This window comes from Schistocerca nitens, chromosome 3 (genome assembly GCF_023898315.1).
Source record: "Schistocerca nitens isolate TAMUIC-IGC-003100 chromosome 3, iqSchNite1.1, whole genome shotgun sequence".
Classification (NCBI taxonomy): domain Eukaryota; kingdom Metazoa; phylum Arthropoda; class Insecta; order Orthoptera; family Acrididae; genus Schistocerca; species Schistocerca nitens.
Genome location: NC_064616.1, coordinates 48368939 through 48390109, shown reverse-complemented (window position 1 = coordinate 48390109; position 21171 = coordinate 48368939). Strand labels below are relative to the sequence as shown.

Below are 21171 nucleotides of genomic sequence, written 5' to 3'. Positions count from 1 at the left end.
GTGACACCTGTATATATTTGGAAATATCCAATATATAACAACACACACACATATTGATACAATCACTAAACAATGATTGGAAAACAAAACAAACAAACAAGTTTGGTTTGTATATGAAGTATTGGAATCTAGAATTTTGAAACAATTTTATGTGACACACCTGTATACAAAGAAAAACTTGGAAGTCAGCTTATGTGTGTCAATAAATATCCAAAATTCACAGAATTTGCAGTTAGCTGAATTTGCTAGCATTTCTGCACTAGTGAACAATTTAGTGTCAGTTTATCCCACACCAAACAGCAAAAAAATGTCTGCTATTGGCAGATGATAATCTTTTCATCACATCACATTTAATAAACTCCATTTTCTACAATATAACTAGGTGAAGAACACTGATTTTTACTATATAGTCATACAAGAGACTTAAACTATCAGTATCAAAAAGCTCAAGACAAAGGATTGCAGTCATGTGGATAGAGAAATTGATAGATGCAAGAAAATGTAGAGGATAAGTAAAACAGCATCAGGCTAACAGTGACAACTATAGGCATTAAACTGTACACTGATCTGATTGCAGACCAGGGTTCAAAATGTTTCATTACTTACTGTTACTTTGTTCAGCTCAATATTTATATCCTTTACAAGGTTCAGGAGGTAACTATTCCGGTCCTTATACACATTCATCACATTTTCTAAGTGTACTATTTCTGTGTTAATTTCTTCTATTTTCTTGTTACTCTTCATAATATTCCTAAAATGAACAAATTTATCTCATGTATGTATTATACATAAGCATGAAAATAGATGAAATCTGTTTTTATGAGCTGTAACACTCTGCTCCAAGTAACAAACAGTTTAATGTTCTAATCACAGCACATTATCCAAAATTAAGCAAACTTTTGTACAATCCATTAAAATGTTTCACTCCTTTTGAAAGATTCTTCATGTAAAGCACTGCAGATAATAATTACAGAATAACTCAAAACCTCTCTCATTCATACTCAGAAAATGAGCATTGGGGCATAGACAGTAATTTTGCATTGTTGTCCTGGGTGTTTGCTTCTGCCTTCCTCTGACCTATTATGAAGTATCAAGTGGGTATGTGTTTTATATGGCTGACTGTAAAAAGTCTAATTTTGTGCTTGAGTTGTTATGGTTGAAGGGAAGGTAGAGGTGAAACCTAGAGGCAGCACTTAGCGTAACATCCCCATGTGACACATAAATCACATGCCCTCACTCCATGTGGCAGTGCAGGGAGGTTTCAAATTTAGCCCAAGGCATTTAGATAAAATCTTGTGATCAGGAATTGTATACCACCATTTCTCTTCCACTTGCCAGCCAAATACTAGGAACAAAAATTTCTTCCAACACTGGATTTTGAACCAGCTACCTCCAAGTTGAAAACTATGATACAGGAAGGTGTTATCAATCTCAGCTAGGAAGGCAGGTATGTAATAATTAAAGACTCATCATTATCAGATGAGTATGTGCCAAGCAAGATCGTAAGAGATGGAAAAGAGCCACTGTGGTACAACAACCGAGTTAGAAAACTGCTGTGGAAGCAAAGGGAACTTCACAGCAAACATAAACATAGCCAAAGCCTTGCAGACAAACAAAAATTACGCGAAGCGAAATGTAGTGTGAGGAGGGCTATGCGAGAGGTGTTCAATGAATTCGAAAGTAAAGTTCTATGTACTGACTTGGCAGAAAATCCTAAGAAATTCTGGTCTTATGTCAAAGTGGTAGGTGGATCAAAACAAAATGTCCAGACACACTGTGACCAAAATGGTACTGAAACAGAGGATGACAGACTAAAGGCCGAAATACTAAATGTCTTTTTCCAAAGCTGTTTCACAGAGGAAGACTGCACTGTAGTTCCTTCTCTAGATTGTCGCACAGATGACAAAATGGTAGATATTGAAATAGACGACAGAGGGATAGAGAAACAATTAAAATCGCTCAAAAGAGGAAAGGCCGCTGGACCTGATGGGATACCAGTTCTATTTTACACAGAGTACGTGAAGGAACTTGCCCCCCTTCTTGCAGCAGTGTACTGTAGGTCTCTAGAAGAGCGTAGCATTCCAAAAGATTGGAAAAGGGCACAGGTCATCCCCGTTTTCAAGAAGGGACATCGAACAGATGTACAGAACTATAGACCTATATCTCTAATGTCTATCAGTCGTAGAATTTTGGAACATGTATTATGTTCGAGTATAATGACTTTTCTGAAGACTAGAAATCTACTCTCCAGGAATCAGCATGGGTTTCGAAAAAGACGATTGTGTGAAACCCAGCTCGCGCTATTTGTCCCTGAGACTCAGAGGGCCATTGACACGGGTTCCCAGGTAGATGCCGTGTTTCTTGACTTCCGCAAGGTGTTCGATACAGTTCCGCACAGTTGATAATGTAGCATAACTGTGAAAGAGATTCAGTAAACTAAATCTTAATAATGACATAGAATTGGGAAGCAAAGAGACAATCTATGTATGTCAACTCTCACGAGCAAAAGTGTTGGTGCAATGGGCACACTGTACAATTATGTAAGTACATCTATGAAATTAGTGCACATGATTATTAAAGGCAAAATCCAGGATGAATTTTTGAAACAGGAGAGGAATGTCAGCAGAATAATTACACTGTGTATGTTAAAATTTTTTAAAAGGTCTACCAGATGATCACAGAACAGAGAAGGTTAGCTCTGGTACGGTTTGATAATTTGAATGTCAAAAGGGCATACTGTCAATGAAACAGATGTCAGGGCAAGAGTTGAGTACTGCCACACAACATCAGAGCTAGGCAGGCAGAAAAACAAATGTTGCCATACTACATAACAAAGCACTGTGAGGTAACACAACATAACTTCAGTGCCTGAACACCACTACAAAATCAAATGTAGAAAGGAAGAACCTAGCTCAGTGAGCCAGAATAATTACTCAATTACCACAACAAGGCAATGAGTGCTGACAGGTTTGACCCTTTAAGTAACAAGGCTTTCATAACTCAGAGACACATTCAGTGATGCTGCCATTCTGTCTGTGTTAGTAGATCCAGAGAGAACAAGTCTACTGAGCTTCAGCGAAACCATGACAAGTCGAATGATGATAGCCTGCCTGCTGCCTGCTTTCTAACTTCAACACTGGGATGCAGTCAACGTGATGCATATCTACATCTACATCGACATCTACATCTACATACATACTCCGCAATCCAGTATACGGTGCGTGGCGGAGGGTACATCGTACCACAACTAGCATCTTCTCTCCCTGTTCCACTCTCAAACAGAATGAGGGAGAAATGACTGCCTATATGCCTCTGCACGAGCCTTAATCTCTCTTATCTTTGTGGTCTTTCCGTGAAATATAAGTTGGCAGCAGTAAAATTGTACTGCAGTCAGCCTCAAATGCTGGTTCCCTAAATTTCCTCAGTAGTGATTCATGAAAAGAACACCTCCTTGCCTCTAGAGATTCCCACCACAGTTCCTGAAGCATTTCCATAACACTCACATGATGATCAAACCTACCAGTAACAAATCTAGTAGCCCACCTCTGAATTGCTTCTATGTCCTCCCTCAATCCGACTTGATGGGGATCCCAAACGCTTGAGCAGTACTCAAAGAGTAGGTAGCATTAGTGTTTTATAAGCGGTCTCCTTTACAGATGAACCACATCTTCCCAAAATTCTACAAATGAACCGAAGAAGACTATCCGCCTTCCCCACAACTGCCATTACATGCTTGTCCCACTTCACATCGCTCTGCAATGTTACACCCAAATACACTCCTGGAAATGGAAAAAAGAACACATTGACACCGGTGTGTCAGACCCACCATACTTGCTCCGGACACTGCGAGAGGGCTGTACAAGCAATGATCACACGCACGGCACAGCGGACACACCAGGAACCGCGGTGTTGGCCGTCGAATGGCGCTAGCTGCGCAGCATTTGTACACCGCCGCCGTCAGTGTCAGCCAGTTTGCCGTGGCATACGGAGCTCCATCGCAGTCTTTAACACTGGTAGCATGCCGCGACAGCGTGGACGTGAACCATATGTGCAGTTGACGGACTTTGAGCGAGGGCGTATAGTGGGCATGCGGGAGGCCGGGTTGACGTACCGCCGAATTGCTCAACACGTGGAGCGTGAGGTCTCCACATTACATCGATGTTGTCGCCGGTGGTCGGCGGAAGGTGCACGTGCCCGTCGACCTGGGACCGGACCGCAGGGACGCACGGATGCACGCCAAGACCGTAGGATCCTACGCAGTGCCGTAGGGGACCGCACCGCCACTTCCCAGCAAATTAGGGACACTGTTGCTCCTGGGGTATCGGCGAGGACCATTCGCAACCGTCTCCATGAAGCTGGGCTACGGTCCCGCACACCGTTAGGCCGTCTTCCGCTCACGCCCCAACATCGTGCAGCCCGCCTCCAGTGGTGTCGCGACAGGCGTGAATGGAGGGACGAATGGAGACGTGTCGTCTTCAGCGATGAGAGTCGCTTCTGCCTTGGTGCCAATGATGGTCGTATGCGTGTTTGGCGCCGTGCAGGTGAGCGCCACAATCAGGACTGCATACGACCGAGGCACACAGGGCCAACACCCGGCATCATGGTGTGGGGAGCGATCTCCTACACTGGCCGTACACCACTGGTGATCGTCGAGGGGACACTGAATAGTGCACGGTACATCCAAACCGTCATCGAACCCATCGTTCTACCATTCCTAGACCGGCAAGGGAACTTGCTGTTCCAACAGGACAATGCACGTCCGCATGTATCCCGTGCCACCCAACGTGCTCTAGAAGGTGTAAGTCAACTACCCTGGCCAGCAAGATCTCCGGATCTGTCCCCCATTGAGCATGTTTGGGACTGGATGAAGCGTCGTCTCACGCGGTCTGCACGTCCAGCACGAACGCTGGTCCAACTGAGGCGCCAGGTGGAAATGGCATGGCAAGCCGTTCCACAGGACTACATCCAGCATCTCTACGATCGTCTCCATGGGAGAATAGCAGCCTGCATTGCTGCGAAAGGTGGATATACACTGTACTAGTGCCGGCATTGTGCATGCTCTGTTGCCTGTGTCTATGTGCCTGTGGTTCTGTCAGTGTGATCATGTGATGTATCTGACCCCAGGAATGTGTCAATAAAGTTTCCCCTTCCTGGGACAATGAATTCACGGTGTTCTTATTTCAATTTCCAGGAGTGTATTTAATCGACGTGACTGTGTCAAGCGCTACACTACTAATGGAGTATTCAAACATTACAGGATTCTTTTTCCTATTCATCTGAATTAATTTACATTTATCTATATTTAGAGTTAGCTGCCATTCTTTACACCAATCACAAATCCTGTCCAAGTCATCTTGTATCCTCCTACAGTCACTCAACGATGACACCTTCCTGTACACATCATCATCATCATCATCATCATCATCATCATCATCATCATCATCATCATCATCATCATCATCATCATCATCCAGCCGCACGTTGCTATCCACCCTATCCAAAAGATCATTTATGTAGATAGAAAACAACAGCAGACCTACCACACTTTCTTGGGGCACTCTCTGTAAAACTGAATTGGAATCCCATCAGGACCTGGTGATTTATTTATTTTCAACCCATTCAGCTGCTTCACAACCCCAGGGATGTCTATCACAATGTTCTCCATAAGGGAATCTGTACGAGACTCAAACGGCGGTATGTTTGTACGATCCTCTTACGTGAAAGATTTCTCAAATGCTAAATTTAAAATTTCAGTTTCCGTTTTGCTGTCTTCCGTTGCCAGACCAGACTGATCAGTGAGTGACTGGATGGAAGCCTTCAACCCACTTACCGATTTTACGGAAGACCAGAATTTCCCTGGGTTTTCAGCAAGACCTTTTGCTGAGGTATGACAGTGGTAGTGGTTGAATGCTTCACGCATTGCTCTTTTTACAGCAGCATCAATCTCTACTAACTTTTGCCTGTCCTCATTCTCCCGATCTTTCTTATACCGCGAGTGCAACTGGTCTTTTCCATCAGTAACTCACTTTTTTGGAACATACTTGTCCAATGCGTGATTTGCAATGTGTTTAAAATTTGCCCATAATTCTTCCACATCCATCGTACCAGAAGTAAATGAAGTCGATTCATTTACTAAGTGGGATGCTAACAACAGCTTATCTGCTCTTCATAGTAAGAATACTCGCCTAGCCTTCTTGACCAACTTTTTTTAACTTTTGTAACCATAGTCATAATGACAACATCATGATCACTAATCCCTGTCTCAACACTGCCACTGTCAATGAGGTCTGGTCTGTTCATGGCTACCAGATCTAAAATATTTCCATTACACATTGGCTGTCGATTTAGCTGCTCAAGAGAGTTTTCGGATAATGTGTTCAAAAGTAATTCACACGACGGCTTGTCTGTACCACCTGTAATGAACACATAGACATCCCAGTCTATACTAGGTAGGTTGAAGTTGCCTCTGACTAATATAGCATGATCTGGGTACTTCTGCGATACAGAATGTAGACTCCCTTTGAATGATTCTAGAACTGTCACGGTGGAACCTGGTGGCCGGTAATAACACCCCACAATTAACTTTACTTCCCCTAGTCCTGTTAAATGTGTGCAGATAACTTCACTTCTACTTCGACCTCAGTAGAGACAATATTTTTGTCAACTGCAATGAAGACACCATCTCCTACGATGTCTAATCTGTCTTTCCGATACATGTTCCAACCCTCACTAAATATTTCAGAACTTCCTATCTCAGGGTTCAGCCATGTCTCAGTTCCGAGAATAATTTGCGCGCCACACGCTTCCTGGAGGGCAGTAAATTCAGGAACTTTATTCCGAATACTCTGAAAATTTACTGCTAATATGTTGATAGATTAAGTGTCTTTACACTGAGTGCATCCTGATTTCCCTGCCTGCACGTCGACTGGTGAGTGTTCATCAGGACACCTCGCACTACTGCCTAGCCTAAAAAAAAAAAAAAAAAAAAAAACATGTGCACGCCACAAGTACTCTGCTACCTGAGTAGCCACTTCCTTTGTGTAGTGCACCCCTGACCAATCTAGGGGTGTTCTACAATTCCCCACTCAATAGCGCAAGTCTAGTAATCTGCAGCCAAGACCGTCACAGAGTCGACGAAGCCTCTGGTTGAGACCCTGCACTCGGCTCCAAACCAAACGACCCCGATCCACTCTGGGAACGATGCTGCAGATAGAGAGCTCTGCTTGCACCCCATGTGCGCGGCCAGTGGTTTTCACCAAATCCGCCAGCCACCTGTACGAACTGAGGATCGCCTCAGAACCCAAGCGACAGGCATCATTGGTGCCGATGTGAGCAACTACTTGCAGATGACTGCACCCCGTATGCTCGATAACTGCAGGCAAGGCCGCCTCCACATCTTGGATGAGGCCCCCCGGCAGACAAATCGAGTGCACGTTGGATTTCTTTCCAGCCTAGTACGCTATTTTCCTAAGGGGCTCCATCACCCGCCTAATGCTGGAGCTCCCAATAACCAGCAAGCCTTTGCCCCCGTGTACCTAATCGGGTGCTGCTGAGGGAGTGGCCACCTGCCCACTGACAGGATGAATGGGCGAGGCCAGCCGAACAGCTTCCACATTGACCCTCTGCCTCGAGCGATGCGAACGCGTTGCAGTCTGCCACTCACCCTGAGGTGAGGTCGGCCCCAACATGCCGGGTACAGTAGAAGGTGCGTCGGCAGCTGAGTCAGCGGACGCAGCACGTGACACCTGGGCTGTCTCAAGTGACATGCCAGACCCTCCGCCGTCACTGCACCTTGAGGCAGCAGCCTGAGGGCGGCTGACCATGGCCAACAGCATGCTCAGCTGCTCGTGAACCGCGGCCAATTCCTCCTGCGCCCGCACACAGCACACAGACACCCTATCCATTCTACTGCTAATATCTAACAACTCCGCGAATTTATACTCTACAGCTATCAATAAACAATATAACTCCTATGTAACTCTTCAGGCTTTCCCGGCAATCTAATGACATCTTGTGTTGTCGGGTGTTCTGCCGGATATCAGCGTCGTACTTGCACAATATTTCGGTCACGTAGCTCGTAACCTTCATCAGGTGTGAACTGAGACTGTCGCCCTGATGAAGGTTAGGAGCTACGTGACCGAAATATCGTACAAGTACGGCGCTGATATCCGGCAGAACACCCGACAACCCAAGATGGTGTAATATAACTCCTCTCAAATACAAGAATACGCAAGGATATCATAACCATGGCCTGTTGTTCCTGTCCACTGAGTCATCATGGATGAGAAGACAAGGATGCAGCCATCCCTCTTCTACTATGGATCATTGCAAGTTATCTACAAGCTGTCATCCCCTCACCAACCAGGCATTGCACCTTCACATAGGCTCCTGGTCAATTTATGAGCATCTGCTGCTGTCTTGGTTCATCCATGGTGGAGAACCAGGACCTAATCTTCACAACAACTGACATCATGGACCACAGTCAGCAACCTCCACTGAAGCATATGATGAGCTGTCTTCCAGAGTGCTGAGGTGGAAGTTGCACTGCATCATAGAACTTCTGAGCAGGTGACACCTCCTTGTCACTTCCATTGCCACCAATACTGCACATGGCCGTGGCACTCACCTGTGGTGTGATGTCACATCTCTGCTCGTTCTATAAAGAATTTTCTTAAATTGTCTACCTGTCCATAATGCAGGGTTTTTATGTCGATAAATCCCCTTCCTCCTACCTTTCTGCTTAATGTGAATCTTTCTGTTGCTGAATGTATGTGATGTATTCTATATTTGTGGCCTTGTGATCGTGTAAGTGTATTGAGAGCTTCTAGGTCTGTGTTACTCCATTTCACTACTCCAAATGAGTTGGTCAATATTGGTATAGCATAAGTATTTACAGCTTTTGTCTTGTTTCTTGCAGTCAATTCAATTTTCAGTATTTTTGTTAGTCTTTGTCTATATTTTCTTTTAGTTCTTCTTTAATATTTGTATTATCTATTCCTATATTTTGTCTGTATCCAAGATATTTATAGGCATCTGTTTTTTCCATCGCTTCTATGCAGTCGCTGTGGTTATCCAATATGTAATCATCTTGTTTAGTATGTTTTCCCTTGACTATGCTATTTTTCTTACATTTGTCTGTTCCAAAAGCCGTATTTATATCATTGCTGAATACTTCTGTTATCTTTAGTAATTGGTTGAGTTGTTGATTTACTGCTGCCAGTAGTTTTAGATCATCCATGTATAGCAAATGTGTGATTTTGTGTGGGTATGTTCCAGTAATATTGCATCCATAATTTGTATTATTTAGCATGTTGGATAATGGGTTCAGAGCAAGGCAGAACCAGAAAGGACTTAATGAGTCTCCTTGGTATATTCCATGCTTAATCCATATTGGCTGTGATGTGATATTATTTGAATTTGTTTGGATATTAAGTGTGGTTTTCCAATTTTTCATTACTATGTTTAGGAACTGTATCAATTTAGGATCTACTTTGTATATTTCCAGTATTTGTAGTAACCATGACTGGGGTACACTATCAAAAGCTTTTTGGTAATCAATGTATGTGTAGTGTAGCGACCTTTGTTTAGTTTTAGCTTGATATGTCACCTCTGCATCTATTATCAGTTGCTCTTTACATCCTCGCGCTCCTTTGCAACAGTCTTTTTGTTCTTCATTTATAATTTTGTTCTGTGTTGTATGTGTCATTAATTTCTGTGTAATGAGTGAAGTTAATATTTTGTATATTGTTGGTAGGCATGTAATAGGGCGATATTTTGCTGGGTTTGCTGTGTCTGCTTGATCTTTAGATTTCAGATAAGTTATTCCATGTGTAAGTGTATCAGGGAATGTGTATGGGTCTGCAATGTAACTGTTAAATAATTTAGTTAGATGTGAATGTGTCGAGGTGAACTTCTTCAGCCAGAAATTTGCTATTTTATCTTTTCCAGGGGCTTTCCAATTGTGAGTAGAATTAATTGCTTGGGTGACTTCATGTTGCAAAATTATCATTTCAGGCATTTGTGGTATCATCTTGTATGTGTCAGTTTCTGCTTGTATCCACTGTGCATGTCTGTTATGTTGTACCAAGTTTGACCATATGTTGTTCCAGAAGTGTTGCATGTCTGTTATGTTTGATGGATTGTCTATTTTAATCTGTGTGTTATCTATTGTCTGGTAAAATTTCTTTTGGTTTGTGTTGAATGTTTGGTTTTATTTCCTTCTATTTTTACTTTTTTGGTATCTTCTAAGTCGTTTGGCCAATGCTTGTAATTTCTGCTTCTTTTCATCTAATTGCTCTACCGATTCTTGTTGTGAGATTTTACCTAACCTTTTTCTTTTTTTTTCTGACATTTCATTTCTTATAAATTGTGTTAGCTGTCCGATGTCCTTTCTCAGTTTTTCTATTCTGATCTGTAGCCTGTGTTGCCATGCTGGTTTTGTGGGTTTCTTCTGTGTGTTGGTTGGTTCTGATCTCTGCCTAGTGTGTATATTTAGTGTAGTGAGTGCTCCTATATAACCCAGTAGTTGTAACTCTTCTGTAGTAACACTGTTCACGTTACGTCGCACTTCACTTAGCGTAGACCGGGACTGTGTCCTAGGCATGCCCGATGTTAACTGACTGGGCACGGCCCGTGCTGCCGGAGTTGTTGTTATGCCGGCAGAGGTCACGTCCGAATTCTCGCGTGCCCTCTGGTGGACGGGACTCTACTTGCGGCAACTACCGCCCGTGATGCGCCGTGCCAATGTGCGCCTCCCGCGATCTTTCTGGTGGCTACTACACTCCTCCTCCTTTGGGGGGTGAAGCCACTGTGATCCACTGCGTCGGAAGGTGGAGCGTAGGGCAGGAGCGATGACCTCCACATCCATTGTATGGCCGGAGTCGAGGGGATCTGCCAATCCTCGAGCCGGAACCTTCGAATACGGTTGGAAGTGACCCACACGAAGAGGCCCCCGTTGTCCCCCAACCGGAGCTCGGGACAGAACGGGTGACAAGCTGTCTAACTCCGGATCCTGTCCCACGTCGGGAGGGGCAAGACCCAGTGGCGGGGACGAAGGGGAAGGGACGACCACAGGTGAACTAGCCCCCTGAGAAACCGGGCCTGCTAGGGGGGCCGGCTCTCGCTGGGGCATCTCGAATGATGGCGATGCCGGTGCTGGAGCTACTTGAGGCTGCCAAGGCTGAGAACCATTGCACTGCGGCAGAGTCACAGCGGGAAGAGGAGGTAACGTCCCCTGTGAAACCAAGACAGGTGCCGGCAATGGGGAAGCCGGCGTCCGAGAGGTCGGAGGGTGGGTGCCTGAACGTGGACGTAGCTGATTTTGGTGACGACGTACCACCCGATCCCCCACCTGCAAGGTATAGAGCCGGCGGCCATTTCGGCGCAGGACCACCGCTGGTATCCAACGTGGATTGCGACCAAACCCACGGGCCCAGACCGACATACCCAGTGGAAAGCCAGGTACTCCGGTTTGTGAAGACTGGTGAGGACCAGGCCGGAGGAGGTGCAGCAGAGTCCTAGGTTGACGCCCATGGAGGAGCTCTGCGGGGCTGCGTTCGCCCATTGGTGTGGTCCGGTATGCCGTCAAGAAAAACGTCAAGGCTTCCTCTGCAGGAAATTCGTGCACATACTTTTTTATCTGCGTCTTAAAAGTGCGCACCATGTGCTCAGCTTCCCCATTCGATTGTAGATGGAAGGGGGGAGAGCAAACGTGCCGAATACCGAAGCGCCTACAAAAATCCTGGAAGGTCTGCGAAATAAACTGCGGTCCATTGTCTGAGACCAGGGTGATTGGCAGACCTTCCACAGAAAAGATTTTTGCTAGTGCCTGGATTGCAACTTCTGAAGTGGTTGAGGAGCAGCGAACCACATACGGGAATCGGGAATAAGCATCAATGACAATGAGCCAAAAGCCATTGAGAAACGGGCCTGCAAAATCGATGTGAACACGTTCCCATGCTTGGGTTGCCGGCGGCCATGAAGATAACGCCGCCCTGGCAGATGCTTGTTGGCTCGCACACTGGGAACAGGCGGCCACTAAATGCTCAATTTCTCTGTCAATACCGGGCCAGTACACATGTCTGCGAGCCAAGGTTTTAGTACGGGAAACACCCCAGTGCCCCGAATGTAATAACGTGAGGACCTCCCTTCGTAAACCTGCAGGAACAACCACGCGAGGAGCTGTATCATCGGTAGCCAGAAGGAGAACTCCTTCCAAGACCGAGAGGCGGTCTCGTAGAAGAAAATAATTACGAAGAGGGTCCGAGGCCCGGCCCGGAGGGCGGGAGGACCACCCCTGCTGAATGAGGCGAACTACTTGCCGGAGAACCGGGTCAGCCGCCGTTTCCCTGGCGACTCGAGAACTAGTGATCGGGAAGCCATCAACTGCTTGGCGGGACGCCACATCCAAATGAAAACACATAATCTCCTCTCAATCGAACGTAGGATCCGGGCCCACCGGAAGACGGGAAAGAGCGTCGGCGTTGGCATGCTGTCCTGCAGGGCGAAAATGAATGTCATAATGGTACTTAGAGAGGAACAAGGCCCAGCGCTGTAGTCTGTGGGCCACCCTATCCGGAATCTGAGAGGCGGGGCCAAATAACGATATTAACGGCTTATGGTCAGTGATTAACTGAAACTTCGTGCCATACAAGAAAAGGTGAAACTTGGTAACAGCGTAGACAATGGCCAAAGCCTCTTTTTCCACCTGGGAGTAATGGGCCCGCACGGGACTAAGCGTTTTAGACGCAAACGCCAGTGGTTGCTCGGAACCATCTGCGTTGCGATGGGCCAGGACCGCCCCCACCCCATACTGCGAAGCATCTGTAGCCAGGACCAACGGCTTATGGGGATCAAAAGTAGCCAAACAAGGGGCTGAAGTGAGGAGGCCCTTCAACGAGGTGAACGCTCGCTCGCATGCAGGCGACCAATCAAAAGGAAGACCCTTGTGCAGAATGCAGTACAGGGGGTGGGCTATAGTGGAAGCCCTGGGAATGAACCGGTAGTAATAGGCTATCTTGCCTAAAAAAGCTTGTAACTCTTTCAGCGAAGCGGGCCGAGGAAGGTTGACGATACCTTGGACCAAACTTCCTAGTGGCTGGATGCCATGCCGAGATATGGTGTAGCCCACATACTCAATGGACGGTTGGAAGAAGGTTGACTTATGCAGGTTGCAACGCAAGCCCACAGACCTGAATTTGAGAAAGAGGGTGCGAAGGTTGTGCAAGTGTTCCTTCATGCTGCGGCCTGTGACAATTATGTCATCCAGGTAATTAATACAATGAGGGATTGTCGACGGGACATGCTCAAGATAACGCTGGAATATCGCCGGGGCACTGGATATTCCAAAAGCCAACCGCTGGTATTGGTAAAGGCCAAACGGGGTGTTGACGACCGCCAGCCGTTTGGAGTCCTCATCAAGTGGTATCTCATGATAAGCCTCCGAAAGATCGATTTTCGAAAAATATTGGCCTCCCGCTACGGCGGAGAACAATTCATCAGCACGAGGCAAAGGATAGGTGTCCACCACCAATTGGGAATTAATGGTGGCCTTGAAATCGCCACAAAGACGTAAGTTTCCCGAGGGCTTCTTGACAACAACGAGGGGCAAAGCCCACTCACTGGAAGAAACGGGAAGAATGACCCCTAGGGCTGTCAGCCGGTCTAGCTCTTCCTTTACCTGAGGGCGGAGAGCCAAGGGGATCTGCCTCGTGCGTAGAAAACGCGGGCGAGCCGACGCCTTCAACGTTAAGTGAGCTTCAAAATCGGAAACACGCCCCAGGCCCTCCTCAAAAATATCTGGAAAGTCCGAGATCAAAGATTCCAATGAGTGATAGGGAACGTCTTCGGAGACCAACTGTATGGTGTCAGCAATAGAAAAACCGAAAGCTTGAAAGGCATCCAGGCCAAAAAGGTTAGCGGAGCTCGCATCACTGACAACAATAAAAGTAATAGGCCGAGTGACTGATTTGTAAGTCACGTCGGTAGTGAATTGACCCAGTAGGGGAATGAACTGTTTACCATAACCGCATAGACGCCGGTAAACTGGCGCCAACGGGGGCGATCCAAGGTCGGAATAAGTTTGTGCATTCAACAACGAAACTGACGCACCCGTATCTACTTGCAGTTGTAACCGGCGCGACCGAACCGACACCTCGATAAAGAGTTTGCGTGCCAATGCGTCGGGAGCCTGGCCCGATGAAACTTCCTGAATGTCAACGTCCATGTCCTCTGTACTTGCTTCCTTCGATTCTTTCGAGGCTGAGCGGCAAACTTTAGCAATGTGACCTTTTTTATTACATTTGCGACAAACGGCCCAACGCCGGGGGCACTCTGACCGATCATGATGTATATAGCACGACGCACAGGACGGCAACAGGGGCCGGTGGCCGGAATACTGTTTACGCGCCGTGCGGGAGCGACCGTAACGGCCGGATTGTACCGCTCGCACGTCATCCACCCCGGACACAGTGGACACGGCCGCGCCGCCCTGAACCTCCGCGACGTCGCACCACGCTTCCAGCTGTTGACATGCTGCGTGAGAGACTTCATACGATTGAGCAATGGACAGGACTTCCTCGAGGGAAGCGTCTTCTAACTGCAGGGCCCGTTGCCGGACCTCCCTATCAGGGGCCGAACGAACAATGACGTCGCGTACCATAACGTGGGCATACGACTCTCGCGACTGCTCCGTGACAAAATGACACTTGCGACTAAGACCGTGCAGGGTAGCGGCCCACGCCCGGTAAGACTGAGGGGGCTGTTTCTTGCATTGATAGAACTCGACCCTAGCCGCCACAACATGCGTGCGGCGGCGATAATATGAAGACAGCAATGAACACAATGCGTCAAAAGACAAGGACGAGGGTTCCTGCAACGGCGCTAGCTGCCGCAAAACTTGATACAGCGAGGGAGATATCCAAGACAAGAAGACAGCACGACATACCTCCGCATCGGCAACATGAAACGCCTGGAAATGCTGCCGAAGGCGATGTTCGTATGCGTCCCAATCCTCCGCCGTCTCGTCATATGGGGGAAAGGGAGGAGGGAACTGTGCCGGAGCAGACGGCGTGGAGAGCAAAGCCGGAAGCACTTGTTTCATGGTGGCCATGAGCAACGCCGGAAGCACTTGTTTCATGGTGGCCATGAGCTCCGTCTGCTGCGCCACCAAAACCCGCACCAAATCCTCCATGCCGTGGAGAATTTGCGAAACCGGAACAACGACGCAACACGCGAATGAACGACCATACTCGTCGCCAATTGTGTAGTAACACTGTTCACGTTACGTCGCACTTCACTTAGCGTAGACCGGGACTGTGTCCTAGGCATGCCCGATGTTAACTGACTGGGCACGGCCCGTGCTGCCGGAGTAGTAGTTGTTGTTCTTGTTGTTACGCCGGCAGAGGTCGCGTCCGAATTCTCGCGTGCCCTCTGGTGGACGGGACTCTACTTGCGGCAACTACCGCCCGTGACGCGCCGTGCCAATGTGCGCCTCCCGCGATCTTTCTGGTGGCTACTACATATTCCTTATTATTATTATTATTATTATTATTATTATTATTAAGGTGAGTTACAATGGAAAAAACTTTTTTCACCTTTTTGGATCTTTATATCATTATAAAATTTGCAGTTTTCCAAATAAAATTATGAAGCATTTTATTTTATTTTTTAAAATATAATCTACACCGGCTGAAAATGTTACAATTTTTATGTGCCTTACTTCAAGATCTAATAAATTTGTTAATTTTTATATAGAAGGCTGTGAATTGCTGTGTTATAAAGGTTAAATTACATGTTTGTATTGGTAGTACTGTCAAAAACAGTATCATATTGTTTCATAGTAATGTTTTTCTGAGGAAAAGTGATGAATAGATTGGTAAATCTCTCAAAAATTAAAGTATGGCCCCAAATGAAGTGTTTTTAAGAAGTAGTAGCAGAAGTAGAAGCAGAAGTTTATTGTTCCATAACATACAATTTCAAGCCATTGACTTAAAAGTACAGGAGACTTGTCAAAACACAATAACTGGTTGAAAATTTTCCATATAATACCAGTAACATAATATACAGTACTGAATAATTACTTAATTAAGCAATTAATAATTTTTCTTCGAAAGTAACAAACTTTTAAGATTAACAATCCTAAGTACTTGCTCCCTCCTGCTCAAATTTTCAGGTTGTCATTTATGAATTCTTCTACTGAATAGTAACATTTCTGCACTAGTTTCTCATATAAGGATTTTTTCAGTGTTTCTAAATTTATGCTGAGCAATTCTCTTTCTTTCACTTTCTTATAACTTTTCATACCCATATAATGTGGATAAAGTTTTAAATGGTGGGTGGGCAGCCTAAAATTATTTTGATTTCTTGTGTTGTAATCATGTTGAAAATGATTTGCTACAAATAAATCAGGGTTACTGTGTCCAAAGATAATCAGCTCATATATGTATAGTGAGGAAATACTTGGTATACTCAGACTTTTTAGGAGTGGGCGACATGATTTTCTTCGTCCTACATTGTTCATATTACTAATGACAGTCTTCTGAAGTTTTAGTATTCAACACATATGGTTTGAGTTACCCCAAAATACAATTCCACACCTTATTACTCACTCAAAGTAGCTGTGATATACTACTTTTCTTATGCCCATACTGGTAACATTGTACAATATTCTCATTGCATATGCATGGGTTTCATGGTAATAGATTTTTGAATAAAGGTAAACATTAGATTAGATTACATTAGATTTACTTTCATTCGAATTTATCCGAAGTGAGGAGGCCCTCCAGGATGTAAAACATGTGAGGAAAAACAATAATACATGATTATTTTAAATTAATCTTTTTTATTTTTTAAATTTTTTACATTTTATGTTCAACATGTGGTGTGTGAAGTTACCGACAGTGAAATACAGGCAAACTCATCAGTATCTAGAGAAACACCCATTAGTGTTTTGAAGATTAAAAATAATGTTGTGATACACAGTTTTCTCAAAACGAAAGTGATGTAAATGGTAGGATAGGTTATATTCTGATAGATTTAGACATCCTAACAAGGCTGTTAGGTGAATGTGTGTGTGTTGTAAAATAGTGGAGGGCTAGTTAGTTTACATGAAGACAGTGAGGTATCAAATGGCTAGCCAGGAAACTCACAATTAATTGTGCCAGTCATAAATATACTCATTCATTTTAGAATTCTGATAAGTGTAAAGATAATTATTTTGAAGTAAATGTTAGGTGGTTTTATGGATTGAGAGTTTTTGGCAAAGGACACACTGCAGCAGAAAAAATGTGTGCTATGATGAGTATTCCACACCCACCCTGTAAAATCGACAAGTATCAGGATATATTGGAGCTGCTGTGGAATCTGTTGCTTGTGAGTCAATGAAGGGTGTTGCAAAATATGATGTTGAAATAAATGATGGTATGACTAATATATCAGTAGTTTTTGATGGCACTTGTTTGGCAGAAGTGCGGCTACAGTTCTAAGAATTCTGTTGCTATGGTGACCAGTGAGGATACTAGAAAGGTAACAGATTTCCAGGTTTTAACCAAATATTGTGATAAGCTTAAATCAGGGAATGAAGAAGGGTATATCAAAAATGGCTCTGAGCACTATGGGACTTAACATCTGTGGTCATCAGTCTCCTAGAACGTAGAACTACTTAAACCTAATTAACCTAAGGACATCACACACATCCATGCCCGAGGCAGGATTCGAACCTGCGACCGTAGTGGTCACGTGGTTCCAGACTGAAGCGCCTTGAACTGCACGGCCACACCGGCCGGCAGGGGTATATCTCTCACAGAAATTATGAAGGGCCAAGTGGTGATATGGAGTCCTCTGCAGCTATTGAAATATTTAGTCAATCTGTGAATGAAATGGGAGTGTGTTACAGTAAGTTCTTAGGTGATGACTCAAAAGCATATAACAGTGTAGTAGCTGCTCAGCCTTATGGTGAGAAGATTATCAGAAAACTGGAATGTGTTGGTTGTACCAGAAGAGGATCGGCCCCAGGTTGAGGAAGTTGAAACAAATTTTGAGAGACAAGAATTTTTCTGATGGTAAAACCATAAGAGGCAGGCTGATAGACAAAATGATTGATGAACTACAATAGTATTATGGGATGGCCATTAGAATTAATACTGAGGATTTGTTGAAAATGAAGCAGGCAGTATGGGCTACCTTCTTCCACAGACTGTCAACTGATGAAAAACCAATACACCACCTTTGCCCTCCTGGACATGGACGTGATTAATGGTGCTATTACTGCAATGCCCAGTACTCAAACAGTTCATACAGCCACAAACATTCCATCCCAGCAGCAGTTATGGATATCATAAAACCTATTTACAGAGACCTGGCAAATCCTGAATTATTGAAGAAGTGTGTACATGGTTAGACTCAAAATCCCAATCAATAATCTTATATGGACGTGCTTACCAAAAAATGTTTCTGTTGGAATAAAGAAACTAAAGTGAGGGGTCACTGATGCTGTTATTGCTCTTAATGATGGCAACATTGGTAGGGTGAAAGTGCTACAGCATATGGGAATTAATCCTGGAGTAAACTGCATCAGAAAACTTGAACAGGGGACAAGGTTTGCATTGAAACTTCCTGACAGATTAAAACTGTCTGATGGACCGAGATTTGAACTCTGGAACTTCTCCATTCACCAGCAAGTGCGCACACTCCTCTGCAGAGTGAAAATCTCATTCTAGAAACATCCCCTAGGCTGTGGCTAAGCCATGTCTCCACAATATCCTTTCTTCCAGGAGTGCTAGTTCTGCAAGGTTCACAGAATAGCTTCTGTGAAATTGGGAAGGTAGGAGACGAGGTACTGGCAGAATTGAAGCTGTGGGGACGGGTCGTGAGTCGTGCTTGGGTAGCTCAGTTGGTAGAGCACTTGCCCGAGAATGGCAAAGTTCCCCGAGTTCGAGTCTTGGTCCGGCACACAGTTTTAATTTGTCAGGAAGTTTCATATCAGCATACACTCCACTGCAGAGTGAAAATCTCATTCTGGAAGGTTTGCATTGATAAAGCAGAGTATGCAGCACAATTGGCCACTGAGTCCAGAAAGAAGAAAAGAAGAAGAAACTTGGAAAAAGATCAAGAGGATGATATACAGTATGACGCAGGGTGCTTCTGAGTGACTAAAAATAAAAAAATTAATTAAGCATATATTTAGTGAGTTACAGTCTTTTGAAGCTTTAGAAGGCATTCCTGAAATTTTATATTTTCTGTTGCATTTTTCTCTAAATCTCAGAAACCACTTTGAGTACAGTATATCCTGAGTCTACTGAAATTAAAGAAGAACATAATGTTATGTACATTAAAATTATTTAGGATAATGTAGAAAAAAGTACACAAAATTTTAACCGTGTAATTAAAAAACTGTATTTCCAAAAGCAGGGGCTAAAATACAATTATTGTAGTTCAGTAGACTCAGAATACACAGTTTAATGTCCTGTACAAGTTTCATGTCAATGGCTACAGTTGTTCCTGAAATAGAGGGAAGCCAAGTTACTAAATTTAACATTGTTGGGATAGGGTGTTCCAACTCCCCTTAATATATATTAATGACTTGCCACTCTATATTCATGAAGAGGACAAAGCTAGTTCTTTTTGCTGATAATACAAGTATAGAAATCACACCCAATAAACAAGAATTAGCTGAGGAAATTGTAAATAATGTCTTTCAGAAGATTATTAAGTGGTTCTCTGCAAATAAACTCTCACTAAATTTTGAGAAAATCTAGTATACACAGTTCTGTACAGTGAATGGCATAACACCATTGATAAATATGGACTTTGAACAGAAGTCTGTTGCTAAGGCAAAATATTCCAAATTTCTGGGTGAGGGCTTTTATGAGAAATTGAATTGGAAGAAACACATTGATGATCAGCTGGAACGTTTAGATTCAGCTTCTTATGCTATTAGGGTTATTGCATATCACTGCTTTCATATGACATCATATTTTGAGGTAATTCATCATTAAGAGAAAATGTATTCATTTCACAAACGCATGTACTCAGAATAATAGCTGGAGCCCACCCAAGATCACCTCACAGGCCCTTATTTACCCTTTGGGATATTCACAGTACCTCCACAATACATATATTCACTTATGAAATTTATAATTAATAATCCATCCCATTTCAAAAATAATAGCAAAGTGCATGGCTACAACACTAGAAGAAAGGATGATCTTCACTATTCTGGGTTAAATCTTACTTTGGCACAAAAAGGGGTGAATTATGCTACCACAAAAATCTCTAATAATTTACGAAACAGCATTAAAAAGTCTGATAGATAGCCAACCAGCATTTAAAAACAAATTAAAAGAATTTCTCTATGACAACGCCTACTCAATAGATGAATTTTTAGATATGCAGTAGTAACTGAAAAAAAAAGACATGTCATGTAAAGAAAACTTATGTTAAACTGACACATTACACATCATTACAAAATGTTGTATAATCATCTATGGAACAAATATTATTGTAATGTAATGTAATGTCATGTCATATCATGTCATGTCAAAGAAAATAGCAATTGGCATAATTTGTCTTTTACATTTTATACATCCTGATTGTTGAACTGTAAAAATTGCATGTCCTGTGGGCATAAACTTACGAAATACAAATTGAGATTGAATATCTATCATATTTCGAGAGAGAAGAGTGTAATTGTTCTTGCATGTATAAGATTTTCCAATACCTCTAAGGAGGTTTCAAGTTGAGTGTCTGATTCATAATTATCAATCCATGCCTTCTTACCTTTCTTGTAAAGAGGTTCAGCAATAGCATATTTCACAGCCAGCCTGGAAATATCCCCTGTGATGTATGTGAAGAACAGGATTTTTAATATGTTCCCTGAGATATGCTTAACTACAAGAGAATTTTTGTTTCTGAGGGGGTTAGTTACATTCTTAATTTATTTGGCAGAGTATAGTGTTATTGTGATTGGCCTGTATTTATGAGGCTTTAGCATTGCTTCTTGCATATATTCTATTTCTTTATTCCTTGAGCTGCCAATGCCAATCTTCTCAGCTACTTCCAAGAAATGATCATTAATTACATTGGCTACCTGACTGCTATTGTTTGTTATTTGGCTGCATCATTAATAACAAAGTACTCACTTTTGTTAAAAAGTTTTGCATATAAATTTAATTT

General features: G+C 43.7%; 1 protein-coding gene across 1 annotated transcript in view; it reads right to left on the bottom strand.

The window, feature by feature from the left end:
* Window positions 1-733: 733 nt before the first annotated feature.
* LOC126248415 (structural maintenance of chromosomes protein 4-like) overlaps window positions 734-21171 on the bottom strand; it is a 164507-nt gene continuing 144069 nt past the window's right edge. Inside the window, exon 15 of the mRNA XM_049949380.1 lies at window positions 734-751. Within this exon, the coding sequence (XP_049805337.1) occupies window positions 734-751 (18 nt within the window). The remainder of the gene's footprint in view (window positions 752-21171) is intronic.